General features: G+C 37.1%; 1 protein-coding gene across 2 annotated transcripts in view; it reads left to right on the forward strand.

Moving 5' to 3' along the window:
* The window catches only part of B3GLCT (beta 3-glucosyltransferase), a 125,601-nt gene that overhangs the window by 71,813 nt on the left and 34,886 nt on the right, over nt 1-18,902 (forward strand). For both annotated transcript variants that reach the window (XM_055360351.2, XM_031001436.3), the window contains exons 9-12: nt 2,871-2,990; nt 5,073-5,142; nt 13,010-13,123; nt 15,063-15,162. In XM_055360351.2, coding sequence (XP_055216326.2) covers nt 2,871-2,990; nt 5,073-5,142; nt 13,010-13,123; nt 15,063-15,162 — 404 coding nt within the window. The remainder of the gene's footprint in view (nt 1-2,870; nt 2,991-5,072; nt 5,143-13,009; nt 13,124-15,062; nt 15,163-18,902) is intronic.

Raw genomic sequence — 18,902 nt, forward strand, 5'->3', positions numbered from 1 at the left:
TATGGCCTAGCTCATGTTCAGTTTTCATATCTATTAGATTGAAGAAAGTATTAATGATGCTTTTCAGATATTTTCTTCTTTACTTCATTGCTTCAATCCTTCATTTTACTTTTGTTTTGTCTGCTTATCATTTACTAAGGGAGGAATGTAGAAATCGTCCATAATAATGGTGGATTTCTCCTATGGAACTGCCAACTCTTGCTTTTTATACTCTAAGGCTATGTTAATTAGATGCATACAAACTTAGAATTGTTACATCCTCTTAGTGAATTTGTCTTTAGTGATGCTGTTTGTCTTAATGTTTATTTTGTTGACATGAATATTTCAATGTTAGCATTTTTTGGTTGTTTGCCTCATAATCATTTTTTATCTTTTTCTTTCAATCCTTTTGTGTCCTTTTCCTTTTTAGATGTGTCTCTTTTAAAGAGAACATGCCTTTTCCCCCCACCCTCCAGTTTGAAAATCTTTATCTTTAAACCAGATAGCAGATTTACCTTTATGTTGATTGTAATTACTGATATATTTGACTTCTGTCACTTTATTTTGTGCCCCTCTCCTTATTTTCTATTTTTCTTTTTTTTGAGACAGAGTCTTGCTGTGTCACCCAGGCTGGAGTGCAGTGGCGCCATCTCGGCTTACTGCAACCTCCACCTCCTGGGTTCAAGCAGTTCGCTGCCTTAGCCCCACTGAGTAGCTGGGATTACAGGTGCCCGCCACCATGCCCGGCTAATTTTTTTTGTATTTTTAGTAGAGATGGGGTTTAACCATCTTGGCCAGGCTGGTCTTGAATTCCTGACCTTGTGATCTGCCCACCTTGGCCTCCCAAAGTGCTGGGATTACAGGAGTGAGCCACCGTGCCTGGCCCCTCTATTTTTCTATTTTAAAGTTCCTTGTCTTCTTATTCTTCTTATTCATTTATTTATTAGTCCATATTTTTTCTTTTCTGCTATTTTAGAAGTTAAATCTGTCTGTACTTTATTGATTATTTTAAATATTTAACATGCATTCTTAACCTAACAATGGTTTATTAATCAATAGCCAGAAAATTTGAGGGCCTTAGGATAATTTAACTCTGATTATCCCACTCCCAACTTATATGCACTTGTTGTTCAATATTTTTGTCCCTTTTTCTTTTTACCCTGGAAACTTAGATATTGTCATTATTTTATGCAGTTAACATTTTTATTAACTCATCATATATTTGCCATTGTTTTTGCTTATTCCATCTTGCTTCTTAGGCCTTCCAATTGAATCCTTTTTATTCCTCCTGAAGTGTATATCCTTTAGAATTTCTTTTAGTGAGGTGGTAAATTCTCTCAATATTTTTTCTTTAACAATATTTATTTCAACTTTGTTTTTGAAGCATACTTACTTACATCATGTAGATGATTCTAGGTTGCCAGTCATTTTCTGTCATCACAAGTTTTATTCAATTATTTTTCTTTTTTCTTTCTTTGTTTTTCTTTTGAGACAGAGTCTCTCTCACTCTGTCACCCAGGCTGGAATGCAGTGGCATGATCTTGGCTCACTGCAACCTCCATCTCCAGGGTTCAAGCAATTCTTCTGCTTCAGCCTCCTGAGTAGCTGGGACTACAGGCGCGTGCCACCACGACCAGCTAATTTTTGTATTTTTAAGTAAAGATGGGGTTTCACCATATTGGACAGGCTGGTCTCGAACTCCTGACCTGGCGATCTGCCCGCCTCGGCCTCCCAAAGTGCTGGGATTATAGGCATGAGCCACCATGCCCAGCCTCAGTTATTTTTCAAATATGCTTACTTGTTTTGTGTAATCTTTTCAAAATAATTTTTTCTCACGTTTTAAAGTTTTTCTTTTCTTTATAAAAATATATTAAGCATAGTAATTTTATAATCTGTTTGATAATTCTGATAGCTGCAGTTTTTTGAGTCTGATTAAATAAATTATGTCTGCTGGCTCTTGTTCATTATCTTATTTCTTTTTTTTGTGCGATTTTTTTTTCTCTGAGTGATTGTTCTGTAAGCACCCTTGTTCCTTTGGAAAAATCCTCTGAGCCGTATATTAAAGTTGTGGTTCCTTAGTAAGGATTTACATTAGCTTCTGCCTGTTGCTAGTGGGTTATACCGATGAGATAATTTAAATGATCAGTTTGAGATGTTTTGGGACCTCATAGGTGGCACAAATTAGGGAGGCCTGGCTTTTGGTTGCAAAATCTAAGAGGAGATTTAGAGATTATTCTTTTCCCTCCATTTAGACCCATGGTCCTAGCTTTATGTAGGGGGATTGCTGTTGGTCACACCCCACCTTGGGTGGGTCATAGACTTCAGTCTCTTCACTCCTATCAGAAACTCAGCCTTGCCAGAGGTCAGCTGATACCTACTAGGGAAAACTACCCTTGGTGCCTTTTTTTCCCCAAGATCTCACTTTCCCATTTTTGTTCTCGCAGATTCCACGTTTTTGTGCCAACTTAGCAATACATGTAAATATTTAAGGGCATTTTGCCCAACATTTGTAGATGTTTTAAGCAAGTTGAGTATTTGGGGTATGTGATTACCATACTAAGGAAACTGGAGCCATAATAATATTTTCTTACATCTCTCTCTGTGATGTTGTAGAATGTGTTCTTTCCTAAAACCGCATACTTTGGAATTTTTTGGAGGTCAGAATATTGATTCATAGTTAATTGCTTATTGTTAGTAATAGATTACATTTATTCACATGGAATTGTCATTTTTTTAAGTTTAGGAAGTCCTGTTGAATACTGACAAATTGATATGGTTCAACCTACTCTCTATGGAAGGTGTGTTCTGCTTTCCCTTGAGATATTTTGTCCCTTCTTATACTTGTGTTGACTGAGTTCTTTCATCACTGCCTGTCTCCTGTCTTGTGGCAGATTGCCCTCTACATCTGGGACAAAGGCGGAGGACCTCCCCTGACCCCAGTGCCTGAGTTTTGTACCGATGACGTGGACTTCTACTGTGCTACCACATTCCATTCTTTTCTACCGCTTTGTGTAAGTAACAGAAGAAAAACTTCTTTGCATATCAAAGGAAAAATTTAGATGCTGTGCATAATGTCATCCTAGCACTTTAAAATGAATTTTAGATTCAGGGCATTCATGTGCAAGTTGGTTATAAGGGTATATTGTGTGATGCTAAGGTTTGGGCTTCTGCTGATTCTGTCACCCAAATAGTGAACATGGTACCCAATAGGAAGTTTTCAAACCTTGCTCTTCTTCCTTCCTCCCCTTTTTAGAGTCCCCAGTGTCTGTTGTTCCTATTTTTATGTTTGTGTGTACCCAGTGTTTAGCTCCCACTTATAAGTGAGAACATGCAGTATTTGGTTTTCTGTTTCTGCATTAATTCACGTAGGATAATGGCCCCCAGCTGCATCCATGTTGCTGCAAGTACATTATTTCATTCTTTCTTATGGCTGCATAGTATTCCTTGGTATATCTGTACCACATTTTCTTTATTCAGTCCACCATTAATGGGCACCTACATTGATTCCATGTCTTTGCTATTGTGAATAGTGCTGCACTAGCACTTTACATACTAAAAAGAAAATCAATATTTTCCCTGTGCCAGGTAAGAACTATATATGATGACTCTAGTAATAACAGTCATACAAGGTTAGTAATATTGTAACTCCATCTTACAAATGAGAAGAGAGAGGCACAGAGAAGCCAAGTGCTTGCTTATGGCTACACAGCTAGTAGGGAGGGAAGCAAGGGCTCCCCTTTACTCCAGAGCCTTTGTGAGGGACTGCCCACCATAGCACTTTAGGGTTAGTGTGCCCAGACTCATTTCTTTTGTTGATGATGTAGGATGCGTTGATTAGAATTTCTGTTCCATTTCCTGGAAAGGCAATTTCCAGTGCTTTCTGTGACACCCAAGCCTTCTCCACAAGCCCGCACCCTTTACTCTTTCAGCAGGTGGCTCTGCCTTTCATCTCAATGACAGCCATCCAGAACTTTCAGAATGAATTCACTTGTTTTGGCAGACCCAAGGTCCAGCCCCAGTATGAGCCTGGAGACCCTGACACTCACAAGGTTGTTAACAGCTTTTCTCATAAGAAAAAATGTGTTCACCAACCTCAGATATTGTCGTTATTCTCAAGTCAGTCACACACAAGTCTGTGTGTGCCATTTGAAGAGATAAATACATAGACACACACACACACACACACACACACACGTACACACACCCCAAATCACAGTGCAGCATTGAGAGAGAATCTGTAATTGTTTGCAGTTCCAGAGGGGGAGACCAGTCTTTCTAGGCAGAATGCCTGCTTGCTCTTTCAGTGCTCTCCTAGTGCCTTGAGTGACATGACAAAGCTGTAGTTAGATGTCACTATAAACCAGCCCCAAATTATATAGGAGTCATGATTAACTATGATTGCAGGCCTAAGGCAGGTAGTAAAGGGGTCATGAAGGGCTTGGGTGTGTCTTGTTGACAAATCCCTCTTTGTGCCCCCTTTCATCTGTGTGATCAGCCTGGGCTCCAGGACTGCCCCCACCCCATCTCCACCAGGTGTTTGAAGGAATCCTACCTTTGGCAGAGGAGAAAACATCCTTAGCCTAGACTTGGGTCGCCAGTAAAGAGGCCGTAAAAATGTTTTCAACATTAAAGTAAGGCCAGGCCCAGAAAAGGGCAACATCTCTTATTTTACACTAAAAAATCCCCCCTATTTCTCTCTTTTTGTCAAAATCTTCACCAGCTGGAGAAAGGAAATGAGAGGTAACTAACATTTATTGGTCAGTTACTATGTGCTTAATAAATTATCGTAATAATAGCAGCCTTGCAGTGGTTATTATTTTTTTTTCTAAACAAGCAGACTGAAATTCTGGAAACTTGTTAAGGGGATGCGCAGTCCCTGCACAGTGGAGCAGGCAGGTCCAGGGCTGGCTGACAGAAAGGCTATGTTGTCAGCTGACCTATGTTTCCATTTCTCCCCTAAAACTTTATCCCGGAAATATGTTTGATATCCTTGACATTGGTTAATTTGAACTCTAGAGCATGTGAGATCTAATGTGGGTGTGAAGTTAACGCTGACTCACATGTGCATATATTTTTTCTTTTCTTTTTTTTAGAGAAAGCCAGTGAAGAAGAAGGATATTTTTGTTGCAGTAAAAACATGCAAGAAATTTCATGGTGACAGAAGTATGTTTTGGGTTATTCATTTTATTGAACGCTAAAATCCAGACTACCTTCTAAAAAAAAGTACACATGAATTCTTGAGTATAAATTCAGAAAAGGGATAATGACAATTCGGATGTTGAAGTGAAAGCAGTTATTTAATCAATACTCCTCGTTGCACCATTTCAATTACCAAGATCAATTAGGAAAGAAAATTTTGTATTGGAACATGAGTGGTCATAGCCGATACTGTTTATGGCAGTATTTTAAATTGGAAATGGAAAAGCTCAGTGTGGCAGTCTTGGAGACTGTGTGAAAAACAATCCATTTTGTCAAACAACGTATTAGGTCTGTGCGCAGTCTCTAAACGGGATGAAGAATGTCGGGATTTCAAGGTAACAGCATGCCAACAAAGAAAAAAGACTTTTTCTTTTTCAATTTATTTCAAATGCTTACCTTGGAACTTGTTAGTTAAGAGATGTATTTGCTCATGAGTAGATAATATTGGAGAAGAAGAAAAAGCCACTGTACAAACAGTGAATCTCTTCTTAAGGAAATCCTGGCATGCAGATTAATGTTGTTTTTATTCAGGTTTTTGATGTCATTACAGAATTCTGCTAAGTTGTGATGATAATGTAAAAAAAAAAAAGCCCATCCTAAATATAAATAGACATAATTTCTCTCTCTTTGCACCTTATTTCAAGCAACACTTTTCTGAAATTGAAAATTAGGCAGTCTTTTGCATTTTCTAATTTTAGTGCATATTTTAATTTTTTTCCCCATGAAAAGACTGTCGATTTCACCAAGGATGTGATATTTATGTAGGAGAGATTTCTAAACCAACTGTCATTTTCATGGGATTGGAACTACTGAAGAAGTTCATTTATATATTTTATGTGATAATATGATACATACAAATTATATTTTAAAGGGGAAGATGTTTTCCAAATAAAATAATATTATAATTTGAGATTATAGTATTGTCTAAGACATCAACATCAATTAAAATCCAGCTATAATCAATTATATCTTAAAAATACATTAACTATAAACCTTCATATTTGCCTAAAATGGCCACACTAAATTCCAAATCCTATTAAATCAGTCTATATGAATACATTTGTTATACAATGAGTCCTAAGATACTGTGAAGAATCAGTATAGCAGTTAAAATAAAATTTTTATTTATCGTAAATTTAACCTAAATTTAATATCCTTTTACTTTTTTCATAATATGGAAGGGTTTTGTGGGATTATTTTGACAAATACCTTCTTTAAATAGGTATTGGGGAAATAACTATACTGCTTTTTGTTTTGTTTCTTTTACAGCAAGCAGGAACTGTTTGAATTGATTTAATTGATCTTGAAGCTACACTTGGAGTAGTGATTGTTTTCACAATATTAATGTTAAGGATGGTGTTGCTGGTACTTTCTCTTTGAAACACATTTTTCAGGTCACAGTGAAGCAGTAAAATTAGGGACACTCCCTGTTGTATTTTTTATATTCTACAGAAATTAAAAAAAAAAAAAGTTTGTTAATTTTGATTTAGTAATTTTGAATAATCTAGTTTACTGCTTTCTTATTTTGCATAAGTTTGAGATACTCATTTAGATATTCATGAAATCCTTTTCTATTTGAATTTTGAGTCAAAAGTCTTTAAAAATTACAAAATCTTAAAAACCTATTAGGAGCATTAGAAACAAACCTTCCAAAGCCAGATGCATTGATTTACTGCTGTTAGTTTGAATCTGGGATCATTAAAGCATGAGACCTAAAATGTATCATGAAGTTTTCATATTTGGATTTCTGTGGTAAGCCGTTTTTCAACTTGGATATGTTTGTTTGAAAAGATAGTCTAAGGCAACAGGATTTCAGTGACTTTGAAGTCCATTTTGCATGACTTCATGTAGCCTGCCAAGCCACCACTGGGCTCTGCCCCTCATTTTAGAAGCCTAGTCCAGCCACCAGTTGGCCCAAAGAGTTATCCAGTAATACCAGTTACAAGGATAACATCACACTAACTGCTTCTAACTGCTAATATTTCTTACATTTTCTGGTGTGTTTTTCACATATGTTCTATTACCTAGTTTCATGTTGACACTTCCTCGTGATGTGATAATTATTGTTATTCACTTGTTGTGGAAAAAGCTGAGTATGGAATGATACACAACTGGCTCAGTTTCTTGTATCCTATTGAGTAGCAGAGCCAAAGACTTGGGTTTTCTGGCTCCTAAGTCCCACATTTTTTTCTACCACAGCACAGCTATACTGTAATCTCCTTGGATGTATTACAAACTCAATACTTGATAAATAGTCTTTGATATTCATGTTGATGTCCTGCTATGCTCAAGGTCAGTTTTGACTTGGCCAGAAGCTGTGAAAGTAGGCTTTCCATTTTTAGTAGCAATGGGGATGGCAAGGAATTGAAACCCACACAGGATCTAAAATACAAATCGAGCTGAGAATTTAGACTGCCACTCCTATCTAAGCATATCACTGCTATAGTCAAGCAGAATACATGGTCTGGGGTGTTGGATTTTTTTTTCATTTTCCTTTCCCTGTGCACTCTATTATTGGGGGAAACCAGCCCCCAATATTCAACGTGAGTCCTTTTCTATTTTCCCTAAGTGTTGGCCAGTCTGAGAAATAAAGGGAAGGAGTACAAAAGAGAGAAATTTTAAAGCTGGGTGTCCGGGGGAGACATCACATGTTGGCAGGTTCCGTGATGCCCCCTGAGCCGTAAAACCAGCAAGTTTTTATTAGTGATTTTCAAAAGGGGAAGGAATGTACGAATAGGGTGTGGGTCACAGAGATCACTTGCTTCACAAGGTAATAAAATAGCACAAGGCAAATGGAGGCAGGGCGAGATCACAGGACCAGGGCGAAATTAAAATTGCTAATGAAGTTTCGGGCACACATTGTCATTGAAAATATCTTATCAGGAGACAGGGTTTGAGAGCAGACAACCGGTCTGACCAAAATTTATTACGCAGGAATTTCCTCATACTAATAAGCCTGGGAGCGCTACAGGAGACTGGGGCTTACTTCATCCCTTATGAACGACCGTAAAAGACAGACATTTCCAAAGCGGCCATTTCAGAGACCATCCCTTGGGAACGCATCCTCTTTCTCAGGGATGTTCCTTGCTAAAAAAAAGAATTCAGCAATATTTCTCCTATTTGCTTTTGAGAGAAGTGAAATATGGCTCTGTTCTGCCCAGCCTACAGGCAGACAGACTTTAAGGTTATCTCCCTTGTTCCCTGAATATCACTGTTATCCTGTTCTTTTTTCAAGGTGCCCAGATTTCATATTGTTTAAACAATTTGTGCAGTTAACGCAATCATCACAGGGTCCTGAGGTGACATTTCATCCTCAGCTTATGAAGATGACGGGATTAAGAGATTAAAGTAAAGACAGGCATAGGAAATCACAAGAGTATTGACTGGGGAAGTGATAAGTGTCCATGAAATCTTTACAATTTATGTTCAGAGATTGCAGTAAAGACAGGCGTAAGAAATTATAAAAGTTTTAATTTGGGGAACTAATAAATGTCCATGAAATCTTCACAATTTATGTTCTTCTGCCGTGGCTTCAGCCGGTCCCTCCGTTTGGGGTCCCTGACTTCCCGCAACACTCTGTGGTAGAAATACTTCAGTAACAAAGGCCAAATGATGAAGGAAAAAAATCTAGAGAAACTGTACTTGTGTTTGCCAAGTTGAGAGTGGGCTGTACTGTTAATTGTGGGCACAGTGTCCCCTGGCACTGGGTGGTGATGGCCCCCACTCCTGCTTCATTATATGTTGGTTACCTTCTGGGATGAGAAGGAGAGATGGAACATGTTCTGTTCAAGGCCCTAGTCACAGCAAGGGAAAATATAGATTGCATTTATTTTTTATACTCTCATGGAAGAATTGATAATAAAACCAAGTTTCACAATGAAAAGAAATATTTTAAATATTGTACTTTCTTGGCTTAACAATAACACATTTATGTAATTGCTTTTGTCTGGATTCTGACTTAAGTGAAACATAGCATTCTTAGAACACAACAAGCAAAAATATACTCTGTCTTTTGGCTCAAGGAAGTAATACATATTGACATCATTGAAACAGCAGCATGTTCTGAGAGGCAAGCATTTAGTAGGATTTTAAAGAAACTTGAGAACTGTTACATAAGGTGATGAATTGGGCATAGCGTGTAAAATTATATTTAAGCAAGGAAATGATCTCTGGTGTTTTAATATTCAACTTGATTGCTTCCTCTTGGGTTCTGTGTTTCCCACTGTGTGACCTGAGCTGTCAGAAAACCTTAAGAATTTTCTTTGCATCATTTTTCCATGCAGTTTGTGTACATGTCTCATGTACCTCGTGGCAGCCACTGGTTTTGTTCATCAAATGGTGGGTTGTGGGATGCTCTCCTGCAGTCTCCCTCTAATTAAAGAGGTTAAATTGCCGTTTGCTCAGCCTTTAGTTCCTTTCCACAGCTTCCTAAGCTCTTAAAAATTAGCACTATGTTCCTTTCAGATTAAAAAAAAACAAAAACAAAAACCTGTTTGCTGTCTTTACTGCTTTGGTCTTGTCTAGAGGCAAATCTGAACAAACTGATTGAAAGGGGTGTTTGGTGGCTGGTGTTCTCTTTGACTAAAGAGGCTTACATGTACTGTGGTATAGTCTGCTTACTTAAAAGGTGAGGCTTGAATTAAAATACAGCCAGATAGAAGGCCAGACTCTAATCAAATGAGGTGATTAGATCAATGAATGAAGAGAGGAGAGGAGTCAGGTGTTGCCTTTCCCTGGCTGTTGAATAGCTGATGTTCCAGATTGCCCTACAGTGTTGTGTTAGGTCATCCAGGAGGGATACTTTTCAGGCTTAGGTACTCCTCAGTCTTTAAAATGAGGAATTAGGACACATTCATGTGTGTGTCCCTAATCTGCTCCTGAGAAGAGAAGTGCAATCAGGGTCTTATTTTGTGACCACTGACTTGCACACTGAGACAAAAGGGCCATCTGCAAGCTGAAAATAGTGGATTCCTTAAAATAAAAACTATTCACATTTGATGGTGTGGTAGTTTTAATAAAATGTTCAAGTGTCAAGTTCATTTTCATTTATAATCTGAGACAGTTTTACAAGTCACCTCCCTGGGGGTAAAAATGCATGTTCTGTCCTCATAGTGAGACACATCTTCTGCTTAGAGTCTAGAAAGCTCTAAGAAAGATTTATGCCATCTGTGCAGCTGGCATTTTTATAGTAAAATTTTTTTTACTTTGCTCCAAGTTTAAGTTATCTCATGACAAACTTTCTTGAAAGAGGCATTCACTATTATTATAGGAAGTATGCTTCTTTATTGAAAAGGAGATAATGTATCAGGTAACTTATTATTTTCTCAAAGTTTAGTATCTTTAGGAATACAGTGCCTCAATACAATATAAAATATTTTGTAAATAATAGAATGAATTCATTTTAGAATTTAAATGATGCTAATAAAATAGACCATTATTCTAAAAGTTTAATTTAGAATCAACCCTGGTTGAAAATAAAGCCTTAAGCTGTTTTTTTGGAAGACTTTAAATCCTTTATGGCTAAGAGAGATGACAGACAGAGCCGAGCGCGGTGGCTCATGCCTGTAATCCCAGCACTTTGGGAGGCTGAGGCGGGTGGATGACGAGGTCAGGAGATCAAGACCATCCTGGCTAACACGGTGAAACCCTGTCTCTACTAAAAAATACAAAAAAATTAGCCAGGCGTGGTGGTGGGTGCCTGTAGTCCCAGCTACTCAGGAGGCTGAGGCAGGAGCATGGTGTGAACCCAGGAGGCAGAGCTTGCAGTGAGCTGAGATCACACCACTGCACTCCAGCCTGGGCAACAGAGCGAGAGAGCGAGACTCTGTCTCAAAAAAAAAAAAAAAAAAATGACAGATGCATGGAGGTTGTATTGACAAGGGGAGAGATGTACAAACTTTTGAATGCTTTAGGTATTATAGAATCATAATATCTTAGTATCTAAATGGTTGGCTTGTTTTAAAATGATTAATCAAAGGCTGAATTGCCTTTATGAATAAAACCTTCCTTTAACAAGCTTCCACAAATAATCCTAGGCCTTTTATTGAAATGCCTACAAAATTCAGTCCTCATTCAACTGTTTATTGAGTGTCTACTATGTCGTAGGCACTGTGCCAGGTGTTGGGAAATGAGTCATACACACACTAATTCTTACCTTTAGTGTAATTTCTATTTTACCTGTTTCAAAGTAAAAGAGAAAGCAAAAGTGCTAACTCACCCTTTATTTTGATTTTAATTTTATTTAACTCAGTTAATTGAGAAGAAACACCCGTGTTCTTTAATAAACCTATTAGAGCGAAAAAGGACTGAAAGCCTAAAGGCTGAGGAAATTGAAAGCAAAATTTGCACAGCCTGCAGGACCCTTGCTGGGGACTGAGGAAAGTTCTTGACCTTTCCTCACAGCTTCTTCCAGCATTATGCAATGGAGGATATTTTACCCAACAGTGTGAACTTTTAGTGGCTGCAAGCTGCAGGGAGCCCTTTCTGGGGTAAGTTCTCTTGCTTATTGTATGCAAAGCAAACTGCCACAGCAGTGCCAAGGTTAACATTTTTGTTGTGCTGAAATTTGGAAGTAGAACAGAGGGAAATTTTTTAACATTTCTTTTTTCCTTTTTTTGTCTGCCAGTAGCCCTATCTATTATTTAGTACATCTTTGACCATTTTGACATGTAGAAACCTTTAGAACTATCTGCTTTTTTATGGTTGCAGAAAAATTATATTTTAATATATGAAATATTTAACTGGTAATTTGGTAATTTTAGCAGATGTGCAGAACTCAGTTTTTTTTAAAAAAAAAAGCCAGTGAAAGAGATTATAAAATGATGCACTTTTGTATTTTCTATATAAGGGCTGTCTGAGCTGGACTCAGAATTTGCTTACTTATTAGCTAAACACTTAAATTTTACATTGGAACATCAGTTTTTGTATATATTTCTATTAGAGTTGGGAACAGGGGAAAGATACATGATCTGATAAAGTTTCTCAAAAGTTAAGTGAAGATTTGGTTCATCAGAGTTTTGACAGGATATAAAATCTAAATGTTTTTTCTATTGAAAAAACAAGAAACCACTTTTTAAAATTCAGAGATGCATAGGCAGTAATTTGTTTTTTAAGTATAGAAGAAAAGAATTACTTGGTCAGGTGAATTAATATCAAGTAGTGGTAAGTCTATATGTCAGGTATGCAGACAGAGCTATCTTTGAGCCTCCAAAGCCAAAATACAGAAAACCAGGACAGCTTTCTGTTGTGTTTATTGTGTTAAAACAATTTAGCTGCTAATGATAGAGTTTTAAAGCCTGCAGTAGTTTTGAATGTTATTACTTCCACATTTTTCAAAAGTACAACATCGTAATATCAGTCATCATATGCAGTGATTCTCATTTGGCATGGTCATGCCCTTTGTAGGGTTGGGTAGTTCTGTTAGAATCTTTGGGTGGGGACATGCATAGTTTGCAGAGGTCTTCTCATGCTCCATGGTAAGAGGGATGGATTTTCTCTTACCATGCTCCGTGGTAAAAGAAAAATTAGTTAACATTAATGTAAACACAATAGCATAATCAAACCAGAAAATTTATCATTATATGGAAGTAAGTGCATTCATCACCAGGAATGAGAAATGCTTTACTCTAGAGAATGTTGAAAATGCTTCAAGAAGAGGGTTTTAGTCAACAACGTTGGCATTTCTCAGGGTTGGAAGCAAGCAACTCTTGGAACACCTGAAGAACAACCAGTAATGTTTCTCTTCCTTTGTAGATGATTATACTGCCATTTTGAATTTTTAAGCTTCCTTGTGTAACTGTGCCAGTGATTGTCACCTCTGTAATTTTTTCAGTACCTATTGTTAAGCAGACTTGGGAGAGCCAGGCAAGTCTCATTGAATACTATAGTGACTATACTGAAAATTCCATTCCTACTGTGGATTTGGGAATTCCTAATACAGATAGAGGTGAGTCATAATTCTTACTACTCTCCTTATTAAACATTGCCATTCTGTAAATACAGTAAATTAGGTTAGGATAAAAATGAAATATTTTATAAGTGCTATAATGTTTGCCTCATATTAGTTTTTTCCCTTCTCTCAGATACAGATTGGTTCTTTCAAACTAAGGGCTTTATAGTACGAAGTGTTGCAAGTTTTTAGTAGCTTATATCCTATAATTGAGCACATGATAGTTACAGCAGAATTTAACAATAGATTTTTCATACCTTCATAATTCTTTGCGACCATGATGGGGTGTTTATTATATTCCCACATAAAGCTTCTCTCCTTGTCAGTCTTATAGTCTAGTTCACATATTATATTACCCGTGAGTACCACCTAATCACATTCTACACTAGTTATATGTAGAATAAACTGTATTCTATATGTTAAGATTTTAATTAGTAAATTGTTGGAAATAAACCTGCTTTTCTCTTCGAATTGCAGGCTTTCTAATTAAAAACACTTTTTAGGACATACAGAGTGGAATGGTAGACATTGGAGACTCCAAAAGGGGAGAGTAGAAGAGGGGCGAGGGATGAGAAATTACCCACTGCGTACGATAGACACTCTTTGGGTGATGGCTTCACCAAAAGCCCAGACTTCACCACTGTACAATATGTCGATGTTACAAAACTGCACTTGTACCTCTTAAATCTATAAAAATTTTAAAAAATTGTGTCAAAAAATGGAAGTGTAAATTTGGCCACCTCATCTTCAGATATTCTTTATTCATCTTAAGTTTTATCCAGTGTTCCTGCCACCCTTTTTTCTTTAGTTTTTTTGTGCCCCATGCCCTTTTATGAGTAAAAAAAAAAAAAGTAGCAAACTGATTATGTTCTATACAGTAATTTATCTTATTTTATGTTAGTGTCACTCATAATTATTTCATTAATATAGTACAATGCAGAATCAGATATGCCATCTCTGTAGTTATCAATTCTTCTAACAAGGTTAAGTGTATTACTGAGTGTGTCTGTTGCTGTTGGATTTGGAGAAACGATTTTAGATTGGGTTTAATAATCATGTATTTACTTATACCTTATTTGATGTCTTCATTACTAGTCTGGTCTTATTGTCTATATTTATATTTGTTCTAAAAGGGATTTGAGGTGGCTTTGAAACACGTATTGTAATGGTTAAAAATACACAGAGATCAAGAGTAAAGAAAGGTCAAATTGAGTGGTTTAATAGTCATTAATATAAGTTAATATTTTTGCTCCACTGTGTCACCAAATAATTAAAATGAGGGGCATATACCTGTTTATCAATTTGACTACTCTTCCCAAGTGTTTTATTTTTGTCCAGCATTTACCATTAAAGCATTGTAATTTATCTATTGGTATCTGAAGGACTGTTACTCTGTCTTACTCAGCACTATATCTTTAGTGCTTAGTACCTGCCACAGTATCTGGCATGTTAGAAACTTAGTGGTAGTAAATATTTACAAAATAAGTAAATGAAGGTATAAGCTTCCGCCTTTGCACTGCTGCTTCCCTGTGGCAGTGGTGCCTGGGGTTCTAACAGCTCCTTCAGAATAAGTGTATCTAAGAAAGGATGCCATTGCTCATTGCTGTGAGTCTTAAAACTTTCTTGCCTGGACTGAAGTTACTAATTCTATCTCTGCCTCAGATTATCTGTGTGACTGTGTAATTCCACTCATCTCTCTAGGTCTCCATTTCCTTGTGTGTGAAATGAATGGCTTGAATTTCATTATCTCTAAAGTTCCCACTGGTTCAATGTGTCTATGAAAATTAGAGAAGGCTATTTTTTAAAATTTTGAACTTTTAAGCTGCATTTTGGCATGTAAGCTCTTACAACACTTCAAAACTAAAAAGAAATGAACAAATTCTATATATTTTATAAGAAATAATACATTGTTAAGTTTTTTTCTTGCCTTTTCTAGGTCATTGTGGAAAGACATTTGCCATTTTGGAAAGATTTCTGAATCGTAGCCAGGACAAAACAGCATGGTTAGTCATTGTGGATGATGATACATTAATAAGGTAAGGAGTCATTCTCATCCTAAATGGCTTTAAATTCTACATATATTCGTATTCAAAAAACTAGATGGGTACTTTTTCTGGCCAAGATGAAGTAACGGGGACGGGGTTTACCCTTCTATCTGAACCAATCCTCTTAAAGAACAAAATATATAAAACAAAGGTTTTTAACACACTGAATATTAGGTGCAAAGGAAAATGATCCAAAAGAAACATGAAGCAAATGAGGTGAGTTCTATGACTGCCAGAGCTGACTGCCTTAAGAGAATTCCAAGTTACTGCTTAGGGAGGGAGCACCAGATGGAACCTGACAGACTCTGTGGGCGGAAAAGATGGAGCTGAGAGTCTCAGGAGACCAAGGCTGTTACAGTTTGCAGGACAGAGTACCAGAGAGGAGAGAGCTATACAGAAAGGGAACACTGGAGGTAGGTAAAGAGCCCCTTTATGTATTCAGTAGAGTATTGATCAGTGCATATGTGTGAGGAAACTACCCGATGCTGGGGAAAGACCCAACCAGATTAGAGGGAATTGTGCCTGACACTCACACATGCCTGGGTTGGAAAACCCCTGTTCACAAGGTATTGAGAACAGCGTGTAAAAGGGTCTTGCCTCAATAGGGGGGATAGTTAGCCCTAGACTAAGCACTTTTCTAGTCCTGCCTAACATATCTGAAAAGCAAGAAAATACAAGAAAATGAAACTGTTTCCAAGTAGTAGCATGTGTCTGAGAACAAAACTCAAGAAGACTTACAGAAATACAAAAATAACCAACATCTAATAAAGTAAAATTCATAATGTCTGCCATCCAATCAAAAGTTGCCAGGCATATAAAGCAGCAGGAAAATACAGAAGTGAAAAAAAATTAGCTTATTGAAATGGTTTCAGAATTTATACAAGGTTAGAATTAGAAGTTATTAAGCTGTTACTATTAAATAGTTATTATATCTCTATTCCATATGTTCAAAAAGACATGGAATGTCTCTTAGTCTTAAATAAGTTTAAATCATACCTCTAGAGATGAAAACTACATTCTTGATTGAGGTGAAAAACCCACTGGATGGGTTTAATAGCAAATTCATTTAAGAAGAAAGTATCAGTGAACTTGAAGACATTGCAATAATAACTATCCAAACTGAAACACAAAGATAAAAAACAATTTTAGAAAATTAACACCATCACTGAGCTGTGGGACAATTTCAGGTGGCCTTGAATATATGCAATTGAAATCTCCAAAGAGAAGGGGCACATAATTATTTAAAGAAATATTTTCAAATTTAATGAAAACCGTAAACCCATAGATCCAAGAGTCTTAATGAACCCCAGGCACACAATAAGCACAAAAGCAGAGAACAGCCACCTCCAGGAATGCCATAATGGACACTTAGGACAGTACCCACTGCCCCACTCTAGGCAGCTGTGGAATTGAGGACTAGCATGCTCAACCCATTGTAGCTACCCGCAACACCAACATGGACCTCTTGGGTCTCAGTGGGTTGCTCTACCACCACTGCTTCCATCATTCACATCATACCAGCTGCTCAGGGGGCTGACAACTTGTCCACACACCTAGCCCACTGCTCTCATTACTAGCTTCTAAGCAAGCAGTTCACCTGCAGGCCCAAGAATCAGCCATTCAGAACTTTCTAACACCACAGCCAGCATAAGCTGCTCTAGGGCCTAAAAACAGGCATATTCACCCTTCTCCTGCCACCACTGGGGCCCAAAGACTGACTCAGTTGGCATCCAAGTCCCCAGCAAAATTTCACAGCTTCGGCTAATAACCATACCCTAAGCCACTGAGGAAATTACACATACCACGGACCTTGTGTACTGCTGAAAAAGTCACACAAAGACCACACTACAACAGCACCAAAAATAAAAGCCAAGGTGTCTTACTTAACCAACAACATATATACATCTTCAGGAAAAATATTCTCCCCTACAAAAGCAATTTTTAAAAATTGGAACAACAATACCAGATATACAGATATCAATGGAAGGAAACAGGAAACATGAAAAAGCAAGAAAATATGATACCAGTAAAGGCCCACAACAATTTTCTGGGAACAGATACCAATCAGTAAGAATTCCTGAAATAACAGATAAAGAATTCAAAATATTGATTTTAAAGAACCTCATTGAGGTACAAGAGAAATCTGAAAACCAGTACAAAAATAAGAAAATGAATTCAAGATTGAATGAGAGATATACCAAGGAGATAGATATCTTTAATTTAAAAAACCAAACAGATTCTGGAACTGAAAATTCATTGAAGGAAATACAAAATACATTTGAAAGCTTTGGTAATAGACTAGACCAAGCAGAAGGAGGAATTTCAAAACTTGACGACAGATCTTTCAAAATAATTCAGCCACACAAAAATAAGGAAAAAATGAAAAAGAATGAAAACAGCCCTCAAGATGTCTAGGACTACACAAAATGACCAAACTTATAAACTATCAATATTTTTGAGGGGGAAGAGAGATCAAAAACTTTAGAAATCCTACTGAAGGAAATAATTGATGAAAATGTCCCAAATCTAGCAAAAGACTTAGATATTTAGATACAGGAGATCCAGTGATCTTCATGTAAATACATTGAAAAAAGGACTTCACATGGCATATTAGGACTTCACATGGCATATTATATTCAGAATGTTTAAATTCAAGTGAAAGAAAGAATCATTAAAATTAGCAAGAGCAAAAGCATCAAGTCACGTATAAAGGACTTATAGTGGACTTTTCAGCAGAAACCTTATAGGCCAAAGAGAATGAGATGGCACTTTAGCCATCGTGCTAAAAGAAAAAAGAAAAGCTGTGAGCCAAGAATTTTACATCCTGCCAGAATAAGCCTTATAGATAAAGGGGAAATAATCTTTCCCAGACAAGGAAATGCTGAGGAAATTTGTCACCACTAGGTAGGGACAAAGCCTCACATATCAAGATTAACCTTGAATATAACTGGATTAAATGCTTCACTTAAAAGATACAGATTGCCAGAATGGATTTTTTTTATTGTTTTATCTGACATTTTCCAATAACATTGGTAGTATTTTTTTTTTTAATTATACTTTAAGTTCTAGGGTACATGTGCAAAATGTGCAGGTTTGTTACATAGGTATACACGTGCCATGGTGGTTTGCTGCACTCATCAACCTGTCATCTACATTAGGTATTTCTCCTAATGCTACCCCTCCCCTAGCCCCCCACCTTCCAACAGGCCCTGGTGTGTGATGTTCCCCTCACTGTGTCCAGGTGTTCTCATTGTTCAACTCCCACTTATGATTGAGAACATGTGGTGTTTGGTTTTCTGTTCCTGTATTAGTTTGCTGAGAATGATGGTTTCCAGATTCATCCATGTCCCTGCAGAACATGAACTCATCCTTTTTTATGGCTGTGTAGTATTCTATGGTGTATATGTGCCACATTTTCTTTATCCAGTCTGTCATCGATGGGCATTTGGGTTGGTTCCAAGTCTTTGCTATTGTGAATAGTGCTGCAATAAACATGTGTGCATGTGTCTTTATAGTGGAATGACTTATAATCCTTTGGATATATACCCAATAATGGGATTGCTGGGTCAAATGGTATTTCTAGTTCTAGATCCTTGAGGAATCGCCACACTGTCTTCCACAATGGTTGAACTAATTTACACTCCCACCAGCAGTGTAAAAGTGTTCCTATTTTTCCACATCCTCTCCAGCATCTGTTGTTTCCTGACTTTTAATGATTGCCATTCTAACTG

The sequence above is a fragment of the Gorilla gorilla genome, chromosome 14, assembly GCF_029281585.2.
Source record: "Gorilla gorilla gorilla isolate KB3781 chromosome 14, NHGRI_mGorGor1-v2.1_pri, whole genome shotgun sequence".
NCBI lineage: Eukaryota > Metazoa > Chordata > Mammalia > Primates > Hominidae > Gorilla > Gorilla gorilla.